Source organism: Elephantulus edwardii, unplaced genomic scaffold (genome assembly GCF_000299155.1).
Source record: "Elephantulus edwardii isolate Elephantulus edwardi_28Jun2011 unplaced genomic scaffold, EleEdw1.0 scaffold00130, whole genome shotgun sequence".
NCBI classification, from domain to species: domain Eukaryota; kingdom Metazoa; phylum Chordata; class Mammalia; order Macroscelidea; family Macroscelididae; genus Elephantulus; species Elephantulus edwardii.
The window spans coordinates 1960041-1984653 of NW_006399880.1; the positions used below are offsets into that span (position 1 = coordinate 1960041).

The 24613-nt window shown below is 46.6% G+C and overlaps 1 protein-coding gene across 1 annotated transcript in view; it reads left to right on the top strand.

The window, feature by feature from the left end:
- The window catches only part of CCDC69 (coiled-coil domain containing 69), a 99643-nt gene that overhangs the window by 42019 nt on the left and 33011 nt on the right, over positions 1-24613 (top strand). The window contains 4 exon segments of the mRNA XM_006903719.1: positions 5895-5981; positions 6080-6240; positions 9551-9556; positions 21781-21838. Of these exon segments, the coding sequence (XP_006903781.1) occupies positions 5895-5981; positions 6080-6240; positions 9551-9556; positions 21781-21838 (312 nt within the window).

Here is a 24613-nt window from a genome sequence, read left to right on the forward strand (position 1 = left end):
TAAAAAATAAAATTTCAAATTTTAAAAAAGTTGTTGCGCATGATAATTCAACAGCATTAATTTGATTTTTCAAGTTGTTTAATAGTTTTGACCCTTCTTTAACATAAAGATCCTGCTTCCTAAACTTCCCATTTAATATTTCAAGTTATCATTGCCAATTTGTCCTCACCTGGCTAATTCTCTAAAAAACGCATACGGCTCAAAGCAGATGCATTTTATTAATTAAGAGAAATAATTTTTTTCTTCTTGCTGCTATTCAAAGACTTCAGAGACTAGTTCTGGCTTTAAATTTAAAGTTTAATTCATCTACCCAGTGGCTTCAGAAAAATTTTGATTCCTCGGACAATATGAACTTCTGTTTGGATGTTGGTCAGGATTGTTCTGTAAAATCAAGCTCAAAACATTAGCAATGAATAGTAGGACACCAACCATTTTTTCCCCTCTCATGGCAAAGCAAATAGTTGTTTGTCGAGGCAGTTCACACAACTCTAGAAATAATCTCTGTTGTTGTTGTTGTTGTTATGTGCCGTCGAGTCATTTGCGACTCATAGCGACCCTATGTACAACAGCCCTAAACCGTGCTCTATCCTGTGCCAATTTCATTGCCTCTGACACACCCATCCCGATTACCCCAGTCACTGAATCAATCCACCTCATAGAGGGTCTTCCCCTCCTGCGCTGTCCCTCTACTCTACCCAGCATGATGTCCCTCTCTAAAGACCTGTCTCTTCTTACAACATGTCCAAAGTATGTCAGACGAAGACCCAGGATCCTTGCCTCCAAGGAGCAGCCTGGTTTAATCCTCTCTATGATGAATCTGTTTGTTTTCTTGGCAGTCCATGGTACATTCAATACCCTTCTCCAGCACCACAGCTCAAAGGCGTCAATTCTCCTTCTATCCTCCCTAGACATTGTCCAACTCTCTGATGTATAACAAGTGATTGCAAAAACCATGGCCTGTATCAGGAGGACCTTAGTCTCCAGAGAACACCGTTGCTCTTGAGTACTTTAGAGAGGTCCCTAACCGCAGACTTTCCCATCGCAATACGATTTTTTATTTCCTGGCTACTGGTGCCTAAATAACTAGAAAAGATACCTTGTAACATTTAAAAGAAATGTTCTTCTTCATCAGCATTTTAGCAGCCCAGCACTCTGTTTTTATAGATGTATCATAGTTTCATAGAGCCCTGAAGGCTTTAACTCATAACTCTCTGGTTAAGTACTCTGTTGCTAATCAAAAGGTCATCAGTTCAATCTCATTAGGCACTTTGGGTGACAGGGCAAGTTTCCGTCTTTAAATACTTAAAACCTTGGAAACCCTACAGGGTTGTTATGAACTGGAATCTATACCAGTGGATTTTTGTTTTGGCTTTTCATAGTCTAACTAATGCCGTTTTCTTCAATATTTAGGTTGTTTCCATTTTCATTTATATGAGCACTGCTTTGATGAACACTGTTAATTTAAGTAGACATGTTCCTTGTTGCTGTCCAAGCATAGTCTACAGTTTGAGTTCTTACGCTTTAGAGTATATCAGAATCACCAGTTGTCGTTATGTACTGTCAAGTCACTTGTCATAGCGACCCGATGCACAACAGCTCAGAAGCCTGCCTTGTCCTGAGCCAATCTCACCTACTTCCATTACCCCAACTACTATATCAATCCATCTCATCTGGGATCTTCATCTCCTGCACTGCCCCTCCACTCTTCTGAGTGTGATGTCCTTCTCCAAGGACTGGTCCCTCCTGGCCATGTGCCCAAACCAAAGTATGTGAGGGAGAGCTACAAAATCCTGGCCTCAAAGGAGAAGTTTGGTTTCACCGTCTCCAAGACAGATCTGTTTCTTCAATACTCTTCTCCAGCATCACAATCAAAGGCATTGATTCTTCTTTTGTCATCCTTAGTCATCGTCCAGCTCTGTGATGCATAGCAAGTAATTTCAAAGACCACCAGAATCCTCGGACGGCTTGTAAAGATATAGACTCTTGAGCCCCAGCTCTGGATTTACATCTGTGGGTCTTATGTGGGATTTGATATGTAAGTTTTCCTTCGTTTTCATTCTTAGAGCCTTCTATGATAGGTCTTACACAGGAGAGGGGGAGGGAATTGACACAAGGGTTTGGGGTTTATTTTTAATGGACTGTTATTCTTTTTTCCTTCATCGCTATAATCTCTTGTTATTGGCTGAATTTTAGAACCCTAAATTTTGTGTGCATGTGTGTGTGTGCTGTTGTTGTTGTTGTTTACCATCAAGTCAGAATTGACCCATAGCTGACCCTCTAGCAGGTTTTTAAGAGGCAGTTAATTGCAGAGGAGATTTCCCACCCTTCTCCTGTGGAACAGCTGGTGTTTTCAAACCACATGGCTTCAGGATTGCAGGACAGCTTTTTGCCACTGGGCCACAGGTGTTCATGTACAGGTAGGGAGCACTGGTGGCCTAGTGCCAAGAAGCTGTGCTGCAATCCCAAAGGCACACGGTTTGAGTCTACCAGCTACTCCACAGGAGACAGATTGGCAATCTCCTTCTGTATGATTATTGCCTCAGAAAAGCCACCTGAGGGTCAGTTCTGACTGTAAAAAACTGTAGAGTACACAACAGTGTATGTTGTTGTTATGTGCTGTCGAGTCACCTGCGACTCATAGTGACCCTATGTACAACATCCCTAAACCCTGCTCTATCCTGTGCCAATTTCATTGTCTCTGACACACCTTCCCTCATTACTCCAGTCACTGAATCAATCCACCTCATAGAGGGTCTTCCCCTCCTGCACTGTCCCTCCACCCTCCCAAGCATGATGTCCCTCTCCAAGGACTGATTCTACCTTGCAACATGTCCAAGTATGTCAAACAAAGCCTCAGACTTCTTGACTCCAAGGAGCAGCCTGGCTTATCCTCTTCAGGATGAACTTGTTTGTTCTCCTAGTAGTCCATGGTATATTCAATACTCTTCTCCAGCACCACAGCTCAAAGGCATCAACTCTCTTTCTGTCATCCACCATCATTGTCCAGCTCTCTGATGCATAGCAAGTAATTACAAAGACCATGGACTGTATCATCCACACCTTAGTCTCCAGACTGACATCGTTGTTCTTCAGTACTTTGGAGAGTTCTCTGACAGCCAAGTTTCCCAGTGCAATTCATCTTTTAATTCCTTGGCTGCTGGTAGCAAGAGTGTTGACTGTGGAGTTAAGCAAACTAGAGCTATGAACAATCTCAATCTCTTACCATCCATCATGATGCTGCCAATCGGCCCAGTGGTGAGAATCTTTGTTTTCTTGATGTTGAGTTTCAATTCATATCGAAGGCTGTAGTTTTTGAACTGTTTGCAAATCCTAGCCTCTAATCCTTGTGAATGCGCACATGTACTTATTTAGAAATCTAATTTTTGAAAGTTTGATTATAGTTAACAAGTTAATGTGGGCTCATATTGGAGAATAATGGACACAATGACTGGGATTAAAGCACCGAGGGCTTGTGAGGATGGAGCAGGACCTAACAGAAAGTAGTTCTGTTGTAGATAGGGCTTGTATGAATTGAAAGGGGCTTAAACCCACCTATCAACAACAGACTGGAAGAGATCTATATTTGTTCCCATTCCAAAGAAAGGTGACCCAACAGAGTGTGGAAACTATAGAACAATCTCATTGATTTCATGCAAACAAGATTCTACTGAAGATTACTCAAAAACGACTGGAACAGCACATCAGCAGAGAACTGCCGGAAGTCCAAGCTGGGTTTAGAAGGGGTCGTGGTACTAGGGATATTATAGCTGATGTTAGATGGATCTTAGCTGAAAGCAGGGAATACCAGAGGAATGTATATCTGTGTTTCATTGATTATGCAAAGGCATTTGCCTGTGTGGATCATAACAAACTGTGGCTGACTCTGAGAAGAATGGGAATCCCAGAACACTTGATAGTCCTAATGCGAAACCTATACTTCGGCCAGGAGGCAGTCGTCAGAACAGAGCAGGGCAACACTGCATGGTTCAAAATTGGGAAGGGCATACGCCAGGGATGTGTCCTATCTCCATATCTTTTCAACCTGTATGCAGAAAAGATTATCCGGGAGGCTGGGCTCTATGAGGAGAAATGTGGGGTCAAGATTGGTGGAAGATCTATCAACAATCTGCGTTATGCAGATGACACAACCCTGCTTGCTGAAACTGAGGAGGACCTGAAGCACCTGCTGCAGAGGGTCAAGGACTGTAGCCTCCAATATGGATTGAGGCTCAATGTCAAGAAGACAAAGATTCTCACCACTGGGCCAATTGGAAGCATCAGGATGGATGGTGAAAAGATTGAGATTGTTCACAACTTTCGTTTGCTTGGCTCCACAGTCAACACTCTTGGCACCAGTAGCCAGGAAATTAAAAGGTGCATTGCCATGGGAAAGTCTGCTGTTCGGGACCTCTCCAAAGTACTGAACAGCAATTGTGTCTCTCTGGAGACTAAGGTGTGTCTGATACAGGCCATGGTCTTCGCAATCACTTGTTATGCATCAGAAAGTTGGACAATGACCAAGGAGGACAGAAGGAGAATTGATGCCTTTGAGCTGTGGTGCTGGAGAAGAGTATTGAGAGTACCATGGACTGCCAGGAAAACAAACAGATTCATCCTGGAAAGGGTTAAACCGGGTGGCTCTTTGGAGGCAAGGATTCTGAGGCTCTGTCTAACATACTTTGGACATGTTGTAAGTAGAGACCGGTCCTTGGAAAAGGACATCATGCTGGGGAGGGTGGAGGGACAGTGCAGGACGGGAAGGCCCTCTATGAGGTGGATTGATTCGATGACTGGGGTTATTGGGATGGGAGTGTCAGAGACAGTGCGATTGACACAAGGCAGAGCAGAGTTTAGGGCTGTTGTGCATAGGGTCACTATGAGTCGCAAGTGACTCCACGGCACATAACTACAACAACAACATCAACAACAGCTCAAAGCCTGTGGTGCCTTGTCAGCCCAAGGGCGTTAACACAGTCCCTTTCATCAATATATCTTTCCAAGTATCTCTAGGCTTTGCTCTAATTTCAAAAGATATAACCACAGACTATTTTTCAATGTTAGGTGTCTTCTTCCTGTATTTCACTCCCAGAAACTAGTAGCAGCTAGTCCTAGTTACTGTTGTTATGCACTGTGGTCTGTGACTCTTAGCCACCCTCTGTACAATACTGTTGAATCCTGTTCTATCTTGAGCCAATTTCCTAACCCCGTTACCCCAACAACTAAGTCGATCCATCTCATCTGGGGTCTTCCTCTTCTGCGCTATGATGTCCTTCTCCAAGGACCAGGCCCTCCTGGCCACATGCCCAGCATATGTCAGATGGAGCTTCAAAATCCTTGCCTCCGAGGAGCAGAGTAGCAGTTAGCAGCAAAGTGAAAATAATTACAAGTTCCTTTTCCCAGACACTGGCATCTCACGGTCCCTTATTGCCATTATGTCCTCCTTGGCTATTCACAAGGTTGCTGTGATGGGGAAAACTATCATGGTGGATAGAGATAGAGCTTGCAGATGTTTGAAGCTGAGAATTGTCTACGCGGAAGTGAGGTGGTGTCATAATTAACCTGGAAATTATTATTATTATTATTGTACTTTCAGGGAAGTGACTCAGATATTAGTTTCTGAAGTTAAGAGTTGTGTTCTTTCTGGGTTCTTATACTTACTAATTGTTGGAACTTAGGCAAATGACTTCACATCTATAAGTCTCATTTTCCTCACTCATGTAACAAAAGAAATTATATTTTTGTTGCGAGGATATGGCATATACATATATGAAAGAAACGTGTTTCTTTCCCAGCCGGCAAACTGCAGTTACAGTGTCTAATAGTTGTTCAAACTGTAGTTACTGTTTCTAGTAATTGTTTTTTTAATTTCTTTTATCCCCCTTCCCCCTTTCTAGTTGAGGGCCTGGAAAAGCACCTGCTGCCCGTGCCCAGGCCTGAGGTGCCTATCACTTACAAAGATTCTGGTCACCTGCTTGAGTCCGGTGGAGCGGCGGGCTTAGCGGAGGCCCGGCTTTTCGGATATTTACGGCGCTCGGCCGCCGGCTCGGGCATAAGTAGGCGCTTCCAGGTTCAGTTTCAGGGTCTGCCGGCAGCCCCGGCCGGCGGGCGCGCACCAGGCGGCGGGGCCCGGAGGGCAGGGTCCGCTGGGGGCCCCGGAGTTGAGAGGCGGCGCCCGGGAGCCCCCGGAGGAGGATGGGCAGTGGACACAGCAAACTGAGCTGCTGCAAACCCCCCAAAAAGGTAAAGGACTCCAGCAGAGAAGTTTGCCTTCGGAAGGGGCGGGGGAGTCACGGAGCGAATCCGCGGCTGGGGCCCCTTTGCTCCCCAAATAGAATATTGCGACAGGCCTGCCCGGAGGCAGGGAAGAATCAGCCGGGCTGCGCTTGTCCCCAGGCTCCAGCTCCGGGCAGAGCCGCGCGGGGCAGCCGAGTTTACAAACACAGCCCCGGGGCCCGGGAAGGGCGGCGGGTCAGGCTGCTGCGGGTGGGGAATGTCTGGTGTCTGCGGCAGGTGTCCTGCGCCTTCAGCCTGGGGAAGCTCGCTGTGTGGCTATGGACAAGTGACTTGACCTCTCTGGGCCTTCTTTAGCTTTTCAACTGGTTAAGAGGCAGACCTCTCTAGGGCCCTGCTAACCGCGGAGTGGTCCAGAGACTTGCAGCATCTGCATCCCATAGGAGCTGTTAGAAAAGCTGAATCTCTGGCTCTGCCCCAGAACTGCTAAAATAGAGGCTGATTTTTAACAAGATATCCAGATAACCCTTCTAAGCTTTAAAGTTTGAACAGCACTGCTCTAGGGCCTCCTCCAGGCCTCAGCCCAGGGCGCTTTGTTGCTGCCCTGGGGTAGCTGGGAGGGGCCAAACCGGGAGGAGGTGTTAGGGCCTTCTGCTCCCCTCCCTTCTATGCCTCCCCCAAGGGGCCTCAGAGCTGGGTTAGGGCCCAGGGGACTCTGCTCAAGTTTCTTACAGTGGGACCAGCTGCCCCTTGGGGTTTGACAAGGCCAGAAGGTCAGAGCCTGGAGATAAGAGGACACCTTCCTCAGGGGGTGACTTGAGGCCCCGAGAGGAGAGAGGGAAAGGGCAGACCCACAAGTCCTTCAGCAGCTAAAGCAGACCCCTGGACTCGAACCCTGCCCTACACCTGCTGCTGCCTGCCAGCCAGGTGGGATTAGATGGTTTCACAACTCTAAGAAGAGTCCACCTGGAGGCCTGAGAGGCCCCCACACTGTGATAATATTTAGTGATCGTGTACTGAAATTGAATCTCTGCCTCTCTCTGTCCCTGCTTTGCTGATGCCCTCAGCACAAGCATTTCTGCGTATTGGGTATCCAATACTATCCCAGACCCAGATGATTCTATTCCCTGTTCTCAGCCTTGACTAGGAAGATACATTCTGCTATGAAGCACAGTGCCCCTCCCCCATCCCACTTCCCCATGTCTTTATTCCCTGTTCAAAAAATCACACCAAACTTGGACCCAGAAAACCTCTCAACTTCCTTGGCCCCAACAGGGAAACTGAGGCTTGGTCCTATAACTGACAGATGCAGGCAGGATAATTCCCAGAGCCTCCTGGCCTGAGACTTGTAGCCAAGCTGATGACAGGAGAACATCAATCTTGGGCTTAAATCCTGGCTCTGCGGCAAGACCAGTACGTGATTGTCCTCTTGTACTCCTCTCTGGGTCTCAGTTTCCCCCTCTGTATGAAGAGGGTAGTGAACGAGGATTTGAGAGCCTGTGACCTCTACACTTGTGTCAACCTCTCAATCTGCAAAGTAGGCCAAAGTCAGATTCCACCTACCCAGAGGAAGCTGGGGGAGGAGCCCGCTCCGGGCCCAGCTCTTCCGTAGGCTGGAAGAGTAGGCCACAGTGAGCCTGGGTCATGGTGCTTCTTGGCCCTTCTGAACACAGCAGCCTCTCCCATCTCTCCCTGGCACAGGTCAGGTCGGACGTCTCTGGCCCAAACTAAAGGGCAAGGAGAATGGGTTGAGAAACAGATTGAAAAACAGATGAATTGGACTGAACCTTGGGTACCGCTCAGGCTGACTCATTCAATGTACTGATAGAGGTGAAAGCCTAGAAAGGGGAAGGATCTTGGCTGTGGTCACAAAGCAACTTTAAGCAAAGTCTAAGTATCCAAACCCCTAACCCAGTGTCTTTCTTACCACCCTGCCCAGGTCCCCTAATAGCTTCCTGACAACAGCAGAGACCTTTGGCCTAAGAGCCTTCGCCCCTCTTGCCTCAGAGCTGCCTGACTTCTCTGCCACAGCAATAGCAGGCTTCACCCGACGTGACAGATTTTGTTTAAAGTTCATGTGTTTTTCCAACCTTTGAAACGGTGCTCCTGCACATTTCAGTCCCTCAAGGAGCCCTAAAGGCCTCTGGTAGAGCAGGGATTAAAGCACTTGACTGCTAACAAAACGTTCAAACCCATCCATCTGCCAGAAAAGAAAGCTGTGGTAGTCTGCTCCTGTAAGGAAAGGTGTGCTGGTAGTGTGTTGACACTGAGGACTGCTAACCAGGGGCCCTACTCTGGTGGCTTTAGTGGTAAGGAATTGGCACTGCCAATGCAGAGGTACACAGCGGGTGTCCACCAGCTTCTTCACAGGAGAAAGGTGGGCAGTCTGCCATGCGATTTACTGCCTCTGAGAACCCACTGGCAAATCATGCTGTGGGTCGGTTCCAGCTCAGTGGTACACAACAACCAAAAGGCCATCATCAAAGTCCACCAGCTGCTCCAAGGGAGATGAGCCGTCTCCTGCCACAGAGATTCACAGCCTGTGAAACCTGCTGAAGGGTCACTGTGGGCGGGAAGTCACCCGAGGATAGACAGTGTGAGGCAGGTCTCTGTCCTGTGGAGTCTGTGTGTGGTGGAGGCAGCTTAGGATCAGTGGATCTGGGCTTTGTTTTTGAAGGTGGCTGGTGGCACAGCGATTAAAGCACTGGTCTACTTGCTGACACACAGGTCAGTCCTTCCACCCCACCAGCCTGCTCCACAGGCGAAAGGTGGGACAGTCAGTTTCCATAAAATTTCTGGCTTTGGGAAGCCTGTGTATCAGCTCTCCCCTGTCCCAGAGGTTGCTGCAGGTCAGAGTGGACTTGGCAGCAGGGACTTGACAGTTTGGTTTTTCGTTTTGGTTTGGGGGTGGTGCCCTGAGAATGGATGCATGAAAATGAGGGGCAGTTCGTGCTAACAGTGACTCACTCCGAGTGGCAGCCTACCGTGTACTTTCACATCCTTATCTTTGCTGGAGCCTCATACAAACCCCAGGAACTAGGCTGAGCTGTGGGACTGTCACCACTCTACAGGTGAGTAAACTGAGGCCTGGTGAGAAGCACTGTGGCCAAAGTCGTGGAGCAAGTCGGCAGCCGGCTACGGAGTCTGGGATTTTGCAGTCCCCACCTAGAGCCTCTGCAGAGCACAGAGCAGATGTGTATCTGGGGGAATGAGGGAGGAATGGATAAGGGCTGTGCGAGGAGTTAGCCAAGGGTCAACAGGAGCACCACAGCCAGCTCTAAGAGCTACAGAACAGCCTCTTGGAGGCGATAAGCCTCAGAGGAGAGTGGGAAGTTAAACGGGAGTTACCCAGCCACAGGGCAAGGACAGCTGGAGCCATTCTAGTATAATGGGGTTCATCTTGGAGAGGGGAGCTTACCTAGGGGCCCCCTTCACTAATGTCAAGTAGATAATGTCAGGACCTATTTACACTCCTCTTGGCTCAAGGACTAGTGGGTTTGCTGAGTGATTTGATCTGCAGTGCTTGCAGCCTTAGCTGTCAGCTGCTCCTGCACCCCACTAGGGGCCCACACTGGGCCTTGCCCCTGCCACGGTAGGACAGGTTGGAATCCAGGGAGTGGACTATGTGGAATGAGTGGAAATCCCTGATGGACCAAGGAGTGGGTGCTAAGGAGCCATCTGCATTGCATGGTCCTTCCTAAACCCTTCTTGGAAATGTCCACCCCATGTATTCACAGGAGGATTTGTAAGAAGGGTGGGCAGAGAAGGTAGGAGCCAAGGAGAAATCCTTCCGGTGTCTAGCCTGTAGAGGTGACAGCAGTGAACAGGGGCTTCCTGGCCAAGTCCATGCATGTTTCCATCCCTCCGGAATAGCTTCTGTCCAGTTTCATCTCCGGGTGCCAACTCTGGAGGCTTGAGCTCCCGAGCCCATTCCCAGCCTCCTGGCAAAGAGGAGAGCAGCTGTGGCTCATGGTGTCTTCCCTGTGCATCATTCCACAGTGCCACCAATGTGATGTCTCACCTCCCAGGCCTTCAGCTGCAGCCATAGCCCCACAGCCCTGAGCAGGGAATCAGGGCTTCTGAGTCATTCAGATGCTCTTCATGCGCTTTTCGAGATACCAGGGAAGGTGAGAGAGATGGCAAATAACTCTGAAATCAGAACCATAAAGGCTAAAGACTTGGGCTTCCGAGTAGAGTTCCCATCAACCCTTGCTACTGAGCCTCTTCTCACTCACGCAGCTTCCTGTGCTACACAGTAGAACTGCCCTGAGGGGTTTTCTGGACTGTGACCTTTATGGAAGTGCTTTACCAGGCCTCTCTTCCTGTTACAGCTTTTCATTTAGCAGCCCATCGATCCTAAACCCCTTATGCCACCCAAGCTCCTTGCTTATTTGAGAATTTGGCAGATGTTTGTGTGTCAACCACACCACGCTCCTGTCTCCACAAGAGATCCTTCAAGTGATCGTGAAATTGATTTGGCTTGTCCATGCCTCAGTTTTCTCATCTGTAAAATAAGTGTGAGCATGGTTCCTGTGTCATAGCATTGCTCTTTAGGATTAGATGGAAAAATGCATGTAATAAATAGATAACAACAACAATGTGGGTGCTGTCACAGGCAGGTATTGCAGGTGTCACTGTTGTCGACTCCAACTCATAACAACTCTGTATGCAGCAGAATGAGCCCTGCACAGACCTGTGCTGTTCTCACAGTCTCTGCAGTGCAGAAGTGCATCGTTGTGGTCACTGTGTCTGTCCATCTGGTTGACTGCATTCCTCTTCTGCCAAAGGGGAGACAACCCTCGTGGTCTCTCCTCTACATGTCATCATCTAGTGTCCCCATGCCAAGTATGATACCTTCCTCCAGGGAATCTCTTCCTTGATAATATTTACCCAAAGCAACTGAGCGGAAGTCTCACCATCCTTGCTTCTAAGGAAACCTCTGGCTGTACTTCTCCAAGACAGATTTTGTTCTTTTGGTGGTTCATGGTGGTGGTGGTTGTTGTTGTTGTTGTTATGTGGTGGCATCGCCTGCAACTCATAGCGACCCTATGTACAACAGCCTTAAACCCTGCTCTATCCCTTGCCAATCTTATTGTCTCTGACACGCCTATCCCCATTACTGCAGAGACTGAATCAATCCTTCTCATTGAGGGTCTTCCTGTCCTATTTTATCCCTCCACCCTCCCAAGCATGACGTCCCTCTCCAAGGACTGATCCCGCCATGCAACATGTCCAAAGTATGTAAGACGGAGCTTCAGAATCCTTGCCTCCAAGAAGCAACCTGGCTTCACCCTCTCCAGGACGACCTTGTTTGTTCTCCTAGCAGTCCATAGTATATTCAATACTCTTCTCCAGCACCAAAGCTCAAAGACATCAACTCTCCTTCTATATCCCTAGTCGTTGTCCACCTCTCTGATGCACAGCAAGTAATTGCAAAGACCATGGCCTGTATCGGGAGCACCTTAGTCTCCAGACTGACATAATTGCTCTTCAGTACTTTAGAGAGGTCTCTGATAGCAGACTTTCCCAATGCAATGTGTCTTTTAATGGCCTGGCAGCGGGCACCAAGAGTGTTGATTGTAGAGCTAAGCAAACTGAAGCTGTCAACAATCTCAATCTCTTCATTATCCATCATGATGCTGCCAATCGGCCCAGTGGTGAGAATCTTTGTTTTCTTGATGTTGAGCTTCAATCCATATTGAAGGCTGCAATCCTTGACCTTCTACAGCAAGTGCTTCAGACCTCCTCAGTTTCAGCAAGCAGGGTTGTATCATCTGAATAATGCAGATTGTTGATGAATCTTCCACCAATCCTGATGCCACAATTCTCCTCATAGAGCCCAGCTTCCTGGATAAACTGCTCCACATACAGATTGAAAAGATATGGAGACAGGACAGATCCTGACACACACCCTTCCCAATTTTGAACCAGGCAGTGTCTCCCTGCTCTGTTCTGACGACTGCCTCTTGGTCCAGGTATAGGTTTCGCTTAAGTACAGTCAAGTGTTCTGGGATTCCCATTCTCCTCAGAGTTAGCCACAATTTGTTGTGATTCACACAGTCAAATGTCTTTGCATAGTCAATGAAATATAGTTTGACATTCCCCTGGTACTCTGCTTTCTTCAACAACATCACACTTTAAAGGCATCTACTGTATGGTCTTCCTTAGTCATTGTCCAATTTTCACATGCATATGAAACAATTGGGAAATATCATAGCTTCAGTCAGGCACACTTTAGTCTTTAAAATTACATCCTTGCTCTTTAGCACTTTAAGGGCAGACATAGAAGGGTTATACTCTGAGAACATCAAGCCTGGGTTGTGCTCAGAGAGAGCAGGAACAGGGAGATGGCAGTAATGTCCTTGACAGGTTGATGAGGGCAATTTGGACTCAGCCTAGCGCCAGGCCACAGCCTTCATACCTCTGTCTCACGGGGTGTGGAGAGGAGACCTGGCCTTTGCTGTTCCAGAAGGCAGAACTGGAGCTAGGAGGGAAAATTATGGGGAACCAGATTTCTACTTCTCATGAGGAAGAAGTGTTCAAAAAAGACCTCTTAAAACAGTGAGTTCCCCATCACTGACGGAGTTCAAGCAGAGGTCAGGTGACATTGTGGCAAGAACATAAAAGGAAATTCAAGCTTGAGACTAGCAAATATTTAGGATGTAGTCAGAATGTTAAGGCAAAATTCAAAGTTTGGAAAAGCATGAAGAAATTTTTTTTTAAAAATTTTCTTATTTTATTATTTTTGTGTGAGTGTACCATCAAATCAGATCTGACTGGTACAGGAGGAGATTGTCCCTCCTTCGCCGGCATAGCATCTGGTGGATTTAAACCGTGCGCCTCTGGGATTGTAGTTGCAGCTCCTTGCCACTAGGCCACCAAAGCTCCACATGAAAAAATTTTTAAAAATCTCATTTAATCCCACCATTAAGAAAAAAACATAGATAGCCACTGTCCGTTTCAGTGTTATTCTTTCTATTGTTTCTCATCTCTGAATAATACAAAACAATGTCTTTCCATAAAATAGGGAACATGTGGTTATATTTTAGAGTTTTGTTGTTACTGCTTTTTTAAAAATTAATTTTAATGAAAGTTTACAGAGACTTAGGGTTTCCAGTCATTCATTGTTGCACTTTTTTCCCTGCCCATCTTCTCCCCCCCAATTCACTCTTCTTGAAAAGTAAAAGAAAAACTTTTTTCATTGTTATGCAATACCTCCCCCCGAGTCCACTCCACTGTGCAGCCTTCGTTCTGGACTCCTGTTATGATAATAATACTCAATCATAGATCCCTTTTAAACAGTTCTCTCCCTCATCTGTTTCAGTGCAGTATACATCATTCCTCCACTCCACCTCTGCCTTCCCTCAACCCCGATATCAGTCCCATTTTACAGCAGTGGCCCTATGCAAAATTTGTCCTTTTGTAGCTGAGATATTTCACTCAGCATAATGTCCTCCATTGTCATCCATTTTGCATAATATTTCATGAGTTCCTTGTTTTCAATGTTGCATAGTATTGCATTGTGTGAATATACCAGAGCTTCTCTATCCATTCATTTGTTAATGGACACTTGGGTTGCTTCAAGCTCTTTGCTATTGCGAACAAAGCTGCAATAAACATGGGTGTGCATGTATCTGCTTGGCTGTCGGTTATGGTTTCTTTAGGGTAAATAAATTCTTAATAGTGGAATTGCTCGGTCAAATGGTATTTCTATTTGCAACTTTTTGAGAAAGCGTCATACAGCCTTCCATAGTGATTGCACTATTTTACATTCCCACCTAACAGTGAATAAGAGTTACAGATTCTCCACAACCTCGCCAGCATTTGTTGTTTGCTGTTCTGTTAAATTTTGCTATTGTTACTGGGGTGAGATAGTTGTTTTGTGTTACTGCTTTATAAAACTTAATATTCTGTTAGAGGCATTTTCCAATGTTAAATAGTCCCTGGACATACAAATTTTTGTAATGCCTGGTGTTCTGTAGATTCTTTAACCAGTTTGGGCACTTGGCTGTTTACATTCCTCACCCACCCTCGTTATTGATGAGCACCTTGTGTTTGCCTCCTAACCCAGAGAGAATGTGGCTTGAAGTTCACAGAGGAGAAAAGGGAGTGGTGGTTAGGGCCCGTCCAGTCAGTTTCAGTGCAGAAGGACCCTGTGTGGCTCAGTGGAACTGTCCCCTGAGGGTTTCTATGCTGTGTTCTTCACAAGAGCTAACTTGCAGGCCTTTCCCCATGGAAGAGAGCTCTGGTGGCCTAGTCCCAAGAGAGCTGCTCAGCTAACCTCAAGGACAGCACCTTTCTGGTTCAAATCCCCCAGTGGCTCCACACACACACAAAAAAAAGGTGGGTAATCTCCTCTTGTGAAAGTTACAACCTCTAAAAACCTCTATCTAGGCTGGTCCCAATTCTATGACAATGAGTTGAGTTTTCCCCCAAGGAGCTGCTGAGCAGCTTTAAACCACCAACCTTCCAGTTAGCTATTGAGTGCCTAACTGGTGCACCACCAGGGCTCCTTGATAAAGTGATTAGAAGTATTAATGAGAGAGGCTTTGCACAGTGGATGGGAACTGGGCAGTTGAAATGTGAGGAGTGGGAAGTGCAGGAGACTGTCCTAGCAGAATGCTCTGTGAGCCAGTGCAGGATACTGATCAGAGGAGTGAGGCACATCTGACCTTTAGTTCAGTTTGCCAAGGGAAGGGCAGTCAGCTTGCATGAAGGAAGCTGCCACTTCTATCTGGTAGAGGTAGCACTGAACCCTGTACACCAAATGTCAGAGGGACCTTGACATGGATATTTTTTTCCACTTTGAAAAATAATAGCTCATAACAATCATCACCACTAATCAGACCCAAAAAAATTCAAACTCATTGCAGTGGAGCTGTGACTGACTCATGGCTAACTCTCCAGCATGTTTTCTGAATTGTACACAGCGTATCCTTCTTCCTTGGAGCTGCTAGTGGAGTTGAACCACTGGAGAGGGCGCCATCTTTAGGGTAGTAACACAACTCCCTATGGCCTGTATAGTTGAGGCCCAGGCTCCTCTCTTATAAAGGGACATCTGTATCCTGCAACCTGAAACAATTGGAGCAATTCCTAATATCTTTGCCTTTTAGATACAACCCTTGGTGGTTTGTTTTCTCCAGATGCACTTATTTTTATTTCTAGCATTTTACTTTCTACCTGGATTTCCAAGTAGTTAGCATATTAACGTAGGCCCCCTGCAAGTGCCGTGCTCCTAAGCCACCTAGGGATTTCCATGTTTGTTTTAATTGGATGTTCCTTTTGGGGCCTGCACTTCATGTTAGCAGTTGTAAGGTTTTGTTATAAAAAGGCCAGAAAATTAAAACTTCAAATTAATTTCACAGAAGCATGCAGCTGGGTAAGTGAAGATAATGAAACTTTGAAAACTGACATTTCAGTGCGCCTAGACCAGCCAGTGAGCCAAAGTCTAGTACCTGCCTAGAAAAAGAGATGTGGTCATTTCCATTCCACCATCTGCGGTGGGACCACCACCAAGATGCAGATTTTCGTAAAAAGCACCACAGGGGAAGACCATTACGCTCAAGGTTGACCCCTCGGACACAATCGAGAATGTCAAGGCCAAGATCCACTATAAGGAAGGAATTCCTCCTGATTAGCCAACACATATCTTCGCTGTAAAGCAGCTGGAAGATGGGCAGACCTGGTCTGGCTTCAACATCCAAAAGGGGTCCACTCTTCACCTTGTATTGAGACTTTGTGGTGGTGCTAAGAAAAGGAAGAAGAAGTGTTATACCACTCCCAAGGAAAATAAGCATAATAGAAGAAGTTTAAGCTGGCTGTTCTGAAATACTATAAAGTGGATGAGAATGGCAAAATGAGTCGCCTTTGTCAGGAGTGTCCTTCAGATGAATGCGGTGCTGAAGTCTTTATGGCCACTTTGACAGACACTCCTGTGGCAAGTGCTGTCAGACCTATTCCTTCAACAAATCAGAGGACAAGTAATTATGAGTTAATAAAAGACATGAATTAACATTTAAAAAAAGAAAAAGAGATGTGAGGGGTCTCAATGCAGAATTTGTACAAGTTTCATTTTTAAAAAATTAAGGAAAAGTAGGAGCCTCCTATAAAGGGCTACTCTGACAGATGGGTTCCTTCAGGGTTGGCCTCTCTGTGTTCTTGGGTTCCCATCCTCAAGGGCTGCTCCTTATCCTTTCCATATCTCTCCATGCTCAGGGCACTGGGGACCTTCCTGAGTGAGCAGGGGAGGGGGCTCAATGGGAAGCCTGTACCCAGCAGGTCTGGCCCAGCAGAGGGGAGGGGTCTGTGACCCACACCTTGGCCAGAGAGTAGGAGCTGGGGGGGAAAAACCAACCAACCTAAACCTAGCATCTTCAGCAGATCTGAATCTATCCATTACCTGATGATGACAAGCCATCACTCTTCTCTCCCTAGGTAAACTTTAATCCCTAAAACCCTTAAAGATAGTTTATCTTATGTCCCTTTATTTTCAGACTTGAACCTTCCCAAGCCAAACATCTAGGCCAACTATGTTAGAACATAAAACATCCATACCTGCTTCTACCGTTCTCCCCCAGCAGCAGTGTGCAGTGGACTTTGGTGACCACCGTGCCACCCTCTTCTCCACTGCCCCCCGCTCCTCTCCCCTGATGCTTTCCTAAGGCACCAACTCTTCATGGCCTCAGAAAAGTTGTTATTTTGAGGTCATCTGCTCTGCACTCTCCCTCTTTCCCCCATTCCCACTTTATCATCAGTCAGGCTAACTCCCCTTCGGAACCATATGATGGCAGAATAGAGGGCTTTTCCCAAGTCTTCATGTACTTTAGGATGCCGGCTGCAGCATCTGTAGAAGAAAGACTGCCAGACTGAGAGTCAAGAAGGGGCCTCCTTTAGATTTTCACCCTCTTGCTGTGTGACTTCAAATTAACCCTTCTCTTCCAGGGTCTTGATTTCTTTGTATGTTAAATTATTGATTTAGTTGCAATAGGTTGCAAAAGGTTCCAAAATACTTATACTTGTGTTGTTTTTACTGTGTACGTAAGTAATAATGAAATATATTATTGTTTAAAAATTGCAGAAATTCAGGTAAAAACTCCCCCTCACTGGCCACACAATTTTCATCCCTTTTCTTGAGATGATAGCTGTAATCAATGTGTACTTTTTTCTAGAGACTTTTTTCCAGATATATTTGTATACCAATAGAAACTGTGTGGCATATTATAATTCTGCCACAGGATCTCTGGTGGCATAGTCCACAGGGAGTTGGGCTGCTAATCCAAAGGTGGCACCTCTCTGGGAATTCAAATCTACCAGCTGGTCCATGAGAGAAAGGTTGGCCATCTCCTGTGCGATTTACAGGAGATGTAAAAAAAAAAAAGCCAGAAGGGTCTCATAAAGCCCATTGAAGGGTCAACTGTGAGTTGGCTAGCAACTATGACTTGATAACAATAAGTTAAATTTTCTACTCAGTGAATTTCTATCTCTGAACACTATGATCGACGTCTTTTAAACCTTCGATGACATTCCATAGTATTTTGTACCTTAGTGTATTTCAAGAGTTCTCATGTGAGGCTCATTCCCCAGGTTTCTTTTAACATCCTCCCTACATGTCCTGTGAGGGCTTCCTTGGCCTCACTGATGGCTTTTCTATGCGGGCTGTGCAGCTGGGGATCACAGAGCTGAGAGTGACTCGGGAGGTGGTCACTGAACTCCCTGTCAACCTCCTCTTGCATGCAAACCTGGCCACCGTCAGACTGTGCTATGAAAGGCTCAGGAGCCCCTCCCAGGCCCTCCTGAGCAGGGCCTCACTTCCCAGCCTTCCAGAGATGCCATGGTCAGGCCCTACAGCGCAGCATGTCAAACCAACAGCCCCTGCTCAGCATGCAGCAAGCGTGACAAGATTGACAGAAGATGAGCTATGGGGATGACTTCACTCCACCCGCTTCCTCCCTATGTCAACACTAGAAAGGCCTGGACGTATCCTGTTGCCCAACTCCATGACATAGAGAGGAGGAAACAGGAGCCCAGAGATGGGAAGGTGCTTGCCCAAGGTCACCCAGTAAGCAAGTAATGAGGCTAGTCTTCCACTCGGGGCTCCATCTGATTGAGGACACAGGTGGCTAGCTGGGTCTTGTGCTTCTTTCCTTGCTATCCCCACTCCAGCCACCAACTCCGCTTTCCTCAGCTCCTTCGGGATCCTTCTGCCTGCATGGCCGGCCCAAAGGCCAGAAACAGCACCCACTTCTTTTGCCAGGACCTCTGAGGCAACTAAAATTGGTAACAGGGGAGGCTAGAGGGCTGGAAAAGGCACACTCCAGGGAGGGAGAAAAGTCAAGCCTCCTGCAGGGCCTTTCTCCGGGACTAAGCCGCCATGTCTGTCAGACATGGAGGCTGGGCCCTGCTCTCCAGGCCTCCCTGACTCTGAGGATCTGCCTGGCTCTACTCGGGACCTGCTAGCTGCCAGCTGAGTGACTCTAGCCCATATACAATAGAGAAAAATATTGTCTAGTCCTTTGCCATCTTCTTCTTTTTAAAAAACTGTTATTAGAAAATATATATGACACAACATTTGCCAATACAACATTTTCACAGGTACAATTTAATCTGTCATTTTTGCCAAATTTTCTACCTCCCTGAGCTGAAACTCCCCACTTGTGGTGCCAGTGTTGGGATGAGTGGCATGTTTGAGCCCAGTTGGGCAACATTCCGTTGTGAGCAATAGGATTGCTTTCAGCTGATTTCTGGAAGTAGATTGCCAGGCCTTTCTTCCTAGTCTGTGTCAGTCTGGAAGTGCTGTTGAAACCTTTCTACACTGGCTGACCCTGCTGCTATTTGAAATACTCACGGCATAGCTTCTAGTATCACAGCAACGTACAGATCTCAGCAATACAGGGTTGTGGCTTGCCAGGTGCAGGGGGGTGTTTAAAACGGAAGTGGTCTGCCCTCCCCTGAGACTTTCCATCTGTCAGATAAGAGCAGTGGAGGCCACATCCTCCCAGTCATGGTACTCTGGGGTGTTGGCAGATGTTCAGAGATTAAGCAGTACCCGCCTAAGGCCAAGGGGTGTCCAGGACAGCAGTGGCCATGTAGCCTCCACACAGCCTAAAATGCAGGAGTTACACTAATCCTCTGCTCCTGACCATGTGAAATCAAATCTTTCTGCCCATCTTAGAGATGGGAAAGCTGAGGACTATTATTTATGGTATTCTTCCATCTGAGCCTCTGCAATTTGCTGAGAATGCTGAAATATCTCCATAGCCTTGAACATTTAAGCCCTGCCCTTCCTCCATCTGATGTCCCAGAGGGGGCCTCTTGGGTCTCCACCCCCATCTCCTTCCTGCCTGCACCCCCTGCCAGCCAATGGGAGCTGCCAGTGGCTGCTCAGATCCTGAAACTAATGGTGCTAGAGCCCCACCCACACAGTCCAGACACCGGAAAAGGAGTGAGACACTCTGATCCTGGGGAGGGACGTGACCCAGTCCCTTGAGGCTCCAAGTCACCCCTCCCCTCAAGGCTCAGTGACTTGTGGAAATCTGATCTGTGCTCAAGGGAGAAAGACGAGGTGCCAGGTTCAATTGGAGATCTGAACTGGCCTTAGAGCTCTTCTCCGCTTTTGTGGGCCCTGAATAAAGTAGATGAGGATTAGAGATGCTCTGTCTTTAAGAGGGCTTTGAACCGTGACTTCTGGGTTGCAGTCAGAGAGGAGCGTAAAGAAGTATGACCAGCAGAGCCGGAACTTGGATTTATAGGGGCAGAGTGGGGAGAAAGGCCCCTGGCTTACTACATTCCCAATGTTAAACATTAATAACAAAGATACACCTTCACAAAGATATACCTTCATGCACTTAATAAAAACAGAACAAAATCGTCATGGCCCACAGTATCATGGAATGATGGGTTGACAAAAGAGGGGTGGTTGAAGGGCTTCCAGGAAGGGCACTCAGGACTTCCATCCCAGGAGGAGCCCCAACATACAGAGCAGCCAGACAGTGTCCATCCAAGTTGTTTTGTCCTGTGGAGAATTTGCATTTCTACGTTAGGTGTGTCAGAATTTACCGTTTAATAAGATCCTGGGTGATTATTACGCACACTAACAGTGTACAGTGGCTGCCCCCCACCCCCACCCCGAGCGACAGTGAGCTGAGCAGTATTAGCAGAGCCCTCTGAGACTGTTATCACTGGTGCTTTTTAAAGTGACCAACTGCACTAGTTAAACACTTCATGCTCTTGATGTTTTTCCTTGCCAAACATCAGGCATATTTTGTCAAATAATAGATTCTTCAAGTTAAGGATACTTAAGGAACACTCAGTCCATCCTGCCAAATGGTGTTTGCTTTACAGCTGCGCGTTGTACACAGCCAAAGACAGGGAGCTCCCTCTCACCACCGAGCCTCATCCTCCCACGAGGCAGCCTGTCTCTGTTCTGCACACTTGTGGAATTCTTCATAGTGAATTCAAAGTTCTCCTTGAAACTTTCTTTGGCCACAGCTCTGCCCTCTAAGGCTGTGGGTATCACACTAACTCCTTCAATCTCACGGCAGCCCTGTGGAAAACAGCGCTCAGGTTTTCTGGCCTCTTCTTGAGGTTAACGGTTCATTCCCTTAGCACACTGCCTTTGAGCCAGCACTGACTCATAGCTGACCCTCCATCTAGTTTCAGAGGCTGTAAATCGCTCGTGAGGAGATGCTCATTTTTCACCTGCAGAGCAGCTGGTGGATTCCAACTCCAGAGGTGTGCTGCCTTTGGGCTAGCCATGCAGCTCCCTAAGAAGCAGGCTCTCAGGGTTAGCGGTCTCCTGTAACAAGCTTTTCCATCCCCTCTCCCATCTGCCAGGTCCCATTCCTTGTGGACACTTTTCAGTTGGTCAGTTTCTCATCTAAAATGTGAGCAGACTCTAGGCGGTCTCTCCAGGTCCTATCTGAGCTGCTCTGAACTCTCTCTGACAGCTCTGGACACTGTCTTCCTACTGTCTCTCTAGCTGGATCGGCTTTGGTTTGCTTCAGGTTGAACTTAGAGGGAGACTTGAGTCTTCTTGACGACAAAGAGTGCAGCCCAGAATTATTTTGTTTTTACGTTGAGTTGTCATTAAGTCACTTCTAACTCTTGTTGATCCACGTGTGTTAGAGTAGAAATGGGCTTCACAGGGTTTCAGTGACTGATAATCAGAAGTAGATCACCAGGCCTTTCTCTCAAAGCACCTCTGAGTAGACTAACCTTCAACATGCTAATAGTTCATACCACGCAGGTACCAGCCCTAGGGCCACATGCCCCAACCCTCTCAGGAAAAAGCCTGCCCTGGAGCCTGGACTGGGAAGAACACTTGAGCCAACCCTGACCCTCTGAAAATGGGAAAACTGAGATCTGGAGAAGGGGAGCGACTTACCCAAGTCCCACAGTGAAGCTGGACCTGGGTATCCAGGCCTCTAACCCAGTCCTTGGTTCTCCCTACTGCCTTCCTGCTCCCAAATTTCTCCCTGAAGCTGCCTCCCCTGAAGCCTTCTTGCTCCCAAATTCCCACTAGACTCAGGAAGCATCATCCCTGTTCCAGAGCTCAGGCCGGATGCCCCACCCCAGCCTCAGCCTCTGCTTTTGGGAAGGGAAATTCTGTGTCACCCCCCTCACCTCCTGTCCTGCCTCTCACCTCCTTCCCCAGTCACTACCAACTGCTTTGTAAGATAACTCTACGCCATGACCTTGAGGAGGATGTGGACAGGGCCTAACTGGGGCATTTTCCATGTAGGAGTTGCATATTGATTCCTGCCCCACTTTGGACCATTTGTCTTCAGGCTGTTAGCATCCAAGTCCTAGGGGATGACTGGTAAGAATGGAGATTCCCAGCCCTCCTCCCTCCTGGCATTCTGTAGGTGTGGGATTGGGCCTGGGGATTTGTCAGGAAACACTCACTGCAGGTGGTTCTTTCTAATAGAGGGAGTCATAGATTCCACGTTCCTAGGACTGATCTGGGAATCCTAGGTGATGCGGGCCTATTCAAACTGGATTTCAAAACTAGTCTCTGTCCTCAAGTAACCCACTGGGTTAACAGAGAAAGCAGAAGCTAATGAAGTACTCCCTTGGGTGTCTGAACATATATTGAAGGCTGAAGAAAATACAGCCGTTTGCTTAGTCACGGAGAGGGGCTGAGGGAGTCAGGGGAAATTGTGTGGGAGTCGGGCCTGGAGGCCTGCGGAGGAGTGAGCTATGCCACGTTGGCTGAGTCTGAGCAGTGTGGGAAGTCTGTGAATGTTCAGATCTGTGTGTGGAAGTCAGAAGTACAATGGGCAGCTCCACTGATTTTGATTTCTTTTTTATTTTGTTCTAGGAAGTTTACCAACATTAACAAGCAACAAAAAGTTATAATCTACTGTGGTGGCAAGATTGGAGTGAAATTGTCCTTTTTGTGTGCTGTTTGTGGTTCAGTAAATTGGTACTGTCATTCTGTTGTTGTTGTTGTTCGGTGTCATCAAGTCACCTACGGCTCATAGAGAGTCTGTGAATAATGGATCTGAAACTTGCCCAATCCAGCACCATCTTCATGACCTCTGATATACTTGAGCCCATTTTTACAGTCACTGTGTCAATCTATCTTGCACAGGATTTTCTTCTCTTTCACTGACCCTCCACCTTTCCCAACAGCCCTTTTCTAAGAACTGCCCCTGCTAACAGCTTGCCCAAAGTGTGTGAGGTGAAGGTTGTATCTTCTGCACAATGCAGGTTGTTGATGAGTCTTCCTCCAATCCTGATGCCACATTCCTCTTCATAAAAACCAGTTTATCAAATGATTTACTCAGTATGCAGATTGAAAAAATTATGAAGAAAGGATACAGTCTTGATACACCTTTCGTGGTTTTATACCATGCAGTGTTCTCTTTTTTTTTTAATAAAATTTTTATTTTATACTGAATTGAAGCTCAACATAAAGAAAACAGAGATTCTCACCACTGGGCCGACTGGCAGCATCGTGATAGGCAGTGAAGAGATTATTAACAACTTCAGTTTGCTTGGCTCCACAATCAACACTTTTGGTATCAGCAACCAGGAAATCAAAAGACAAATTACAGTGAGAAAGTCTCCTGTCAGAGACTTCTCCAGAATACTGAAGAGCAACAATGTCAGTCTGAAGACAAAGGTGCGACTAATCTAAGCCATGATCTACACAATTACTTGCTATGCATCAGAAAGCTGGACGATGACTAGGAATGATGGAGAAATGTTGCCTTTGAGCTGTGGTGCTGGAGAGAGTATTGAATAGACCATGGACTACTAGGAGAGCAAATAGGTTTGTCCTGGAGAGGGTGAAACCAGGCAGCTCTTTGGAAACAAGGATTCTGAAACTCCATCTGACAAACTTTGGGCATGTTTCAAGGAGGGACCACCTTGGAGAGGGACATCATGCTTGGAAGTATAGAGGGACAGCACAAGAGAGAGAGGGAGACCCTCAATGAGGTGGATTGACTCAGTGACTGGGGATATAGGGATAGGTGTGTCAGAGATGAACAAGTTTCAGAGCTATTGTACATAGGGTCACTATGAGTCACAAGCAACTTGATGACACGACATTACCTATAAAGTTCATATACATTGTTTTTCCCACAGGATCTTTCCCAATTCCTTTACCCACCCCTCCCTCCACCCATCAAATTGTGCGACCCTAAAGCACGCTGGCCACCAGCTGCTCCACAGGAGAAGGATGGGCAGTCTCCTCCCATGCAGTTCATTAACTGCCTCTGCATACCTGCCAGAGGGTCAGCTTTGGGTCGGTTCAACTCAACAGTACACAACAACAACAACGTAATTACCTTATCACCACCACTACCCCCTGACCATTCTCACCCCTCTGCTCCCACCCTCCTCCCTTGGATTCTCATACACAGTTTACTAGTTATCTTTCTGTTTCTACAATAATGGTCTTATAAAGTATTTGTCTTTATGGGACTAAGTTAGTTCACTTAACATAATGTTCTCTAATCCCTCCCAAGTTAGGTAGTGATTTTCAAAATCATTGCACGCCGTGTTCTCTTGCTCTGTTCAGACAACAGCTTCTTGGTCTCGGGATAGATGTCATATATGCATAATTAATTAAGTGTTCTGAAATCCCCTTTCTTCTCAATGTTAGTCACAGTTTGTTATAGAAACTATAACTAACTTGAAAATACAGTATAAGAACCATCAAAAGTATTTAACACAAATTGTTGATTCAATGATTAAATTAATCTACGGAGAGGTCCCTTTCTAGAGTCATTAAAGTGAACATATTTAAAGACTGTTTAATGTTGCTTAAGTGCTTATATTTAAAAATTAATAAGATGTAAGGAAGCATATGTAACACTCTGATACTAAGGAAGTGTATGTGCATGAACAATATGTACATGAGTATTCCTAAGAA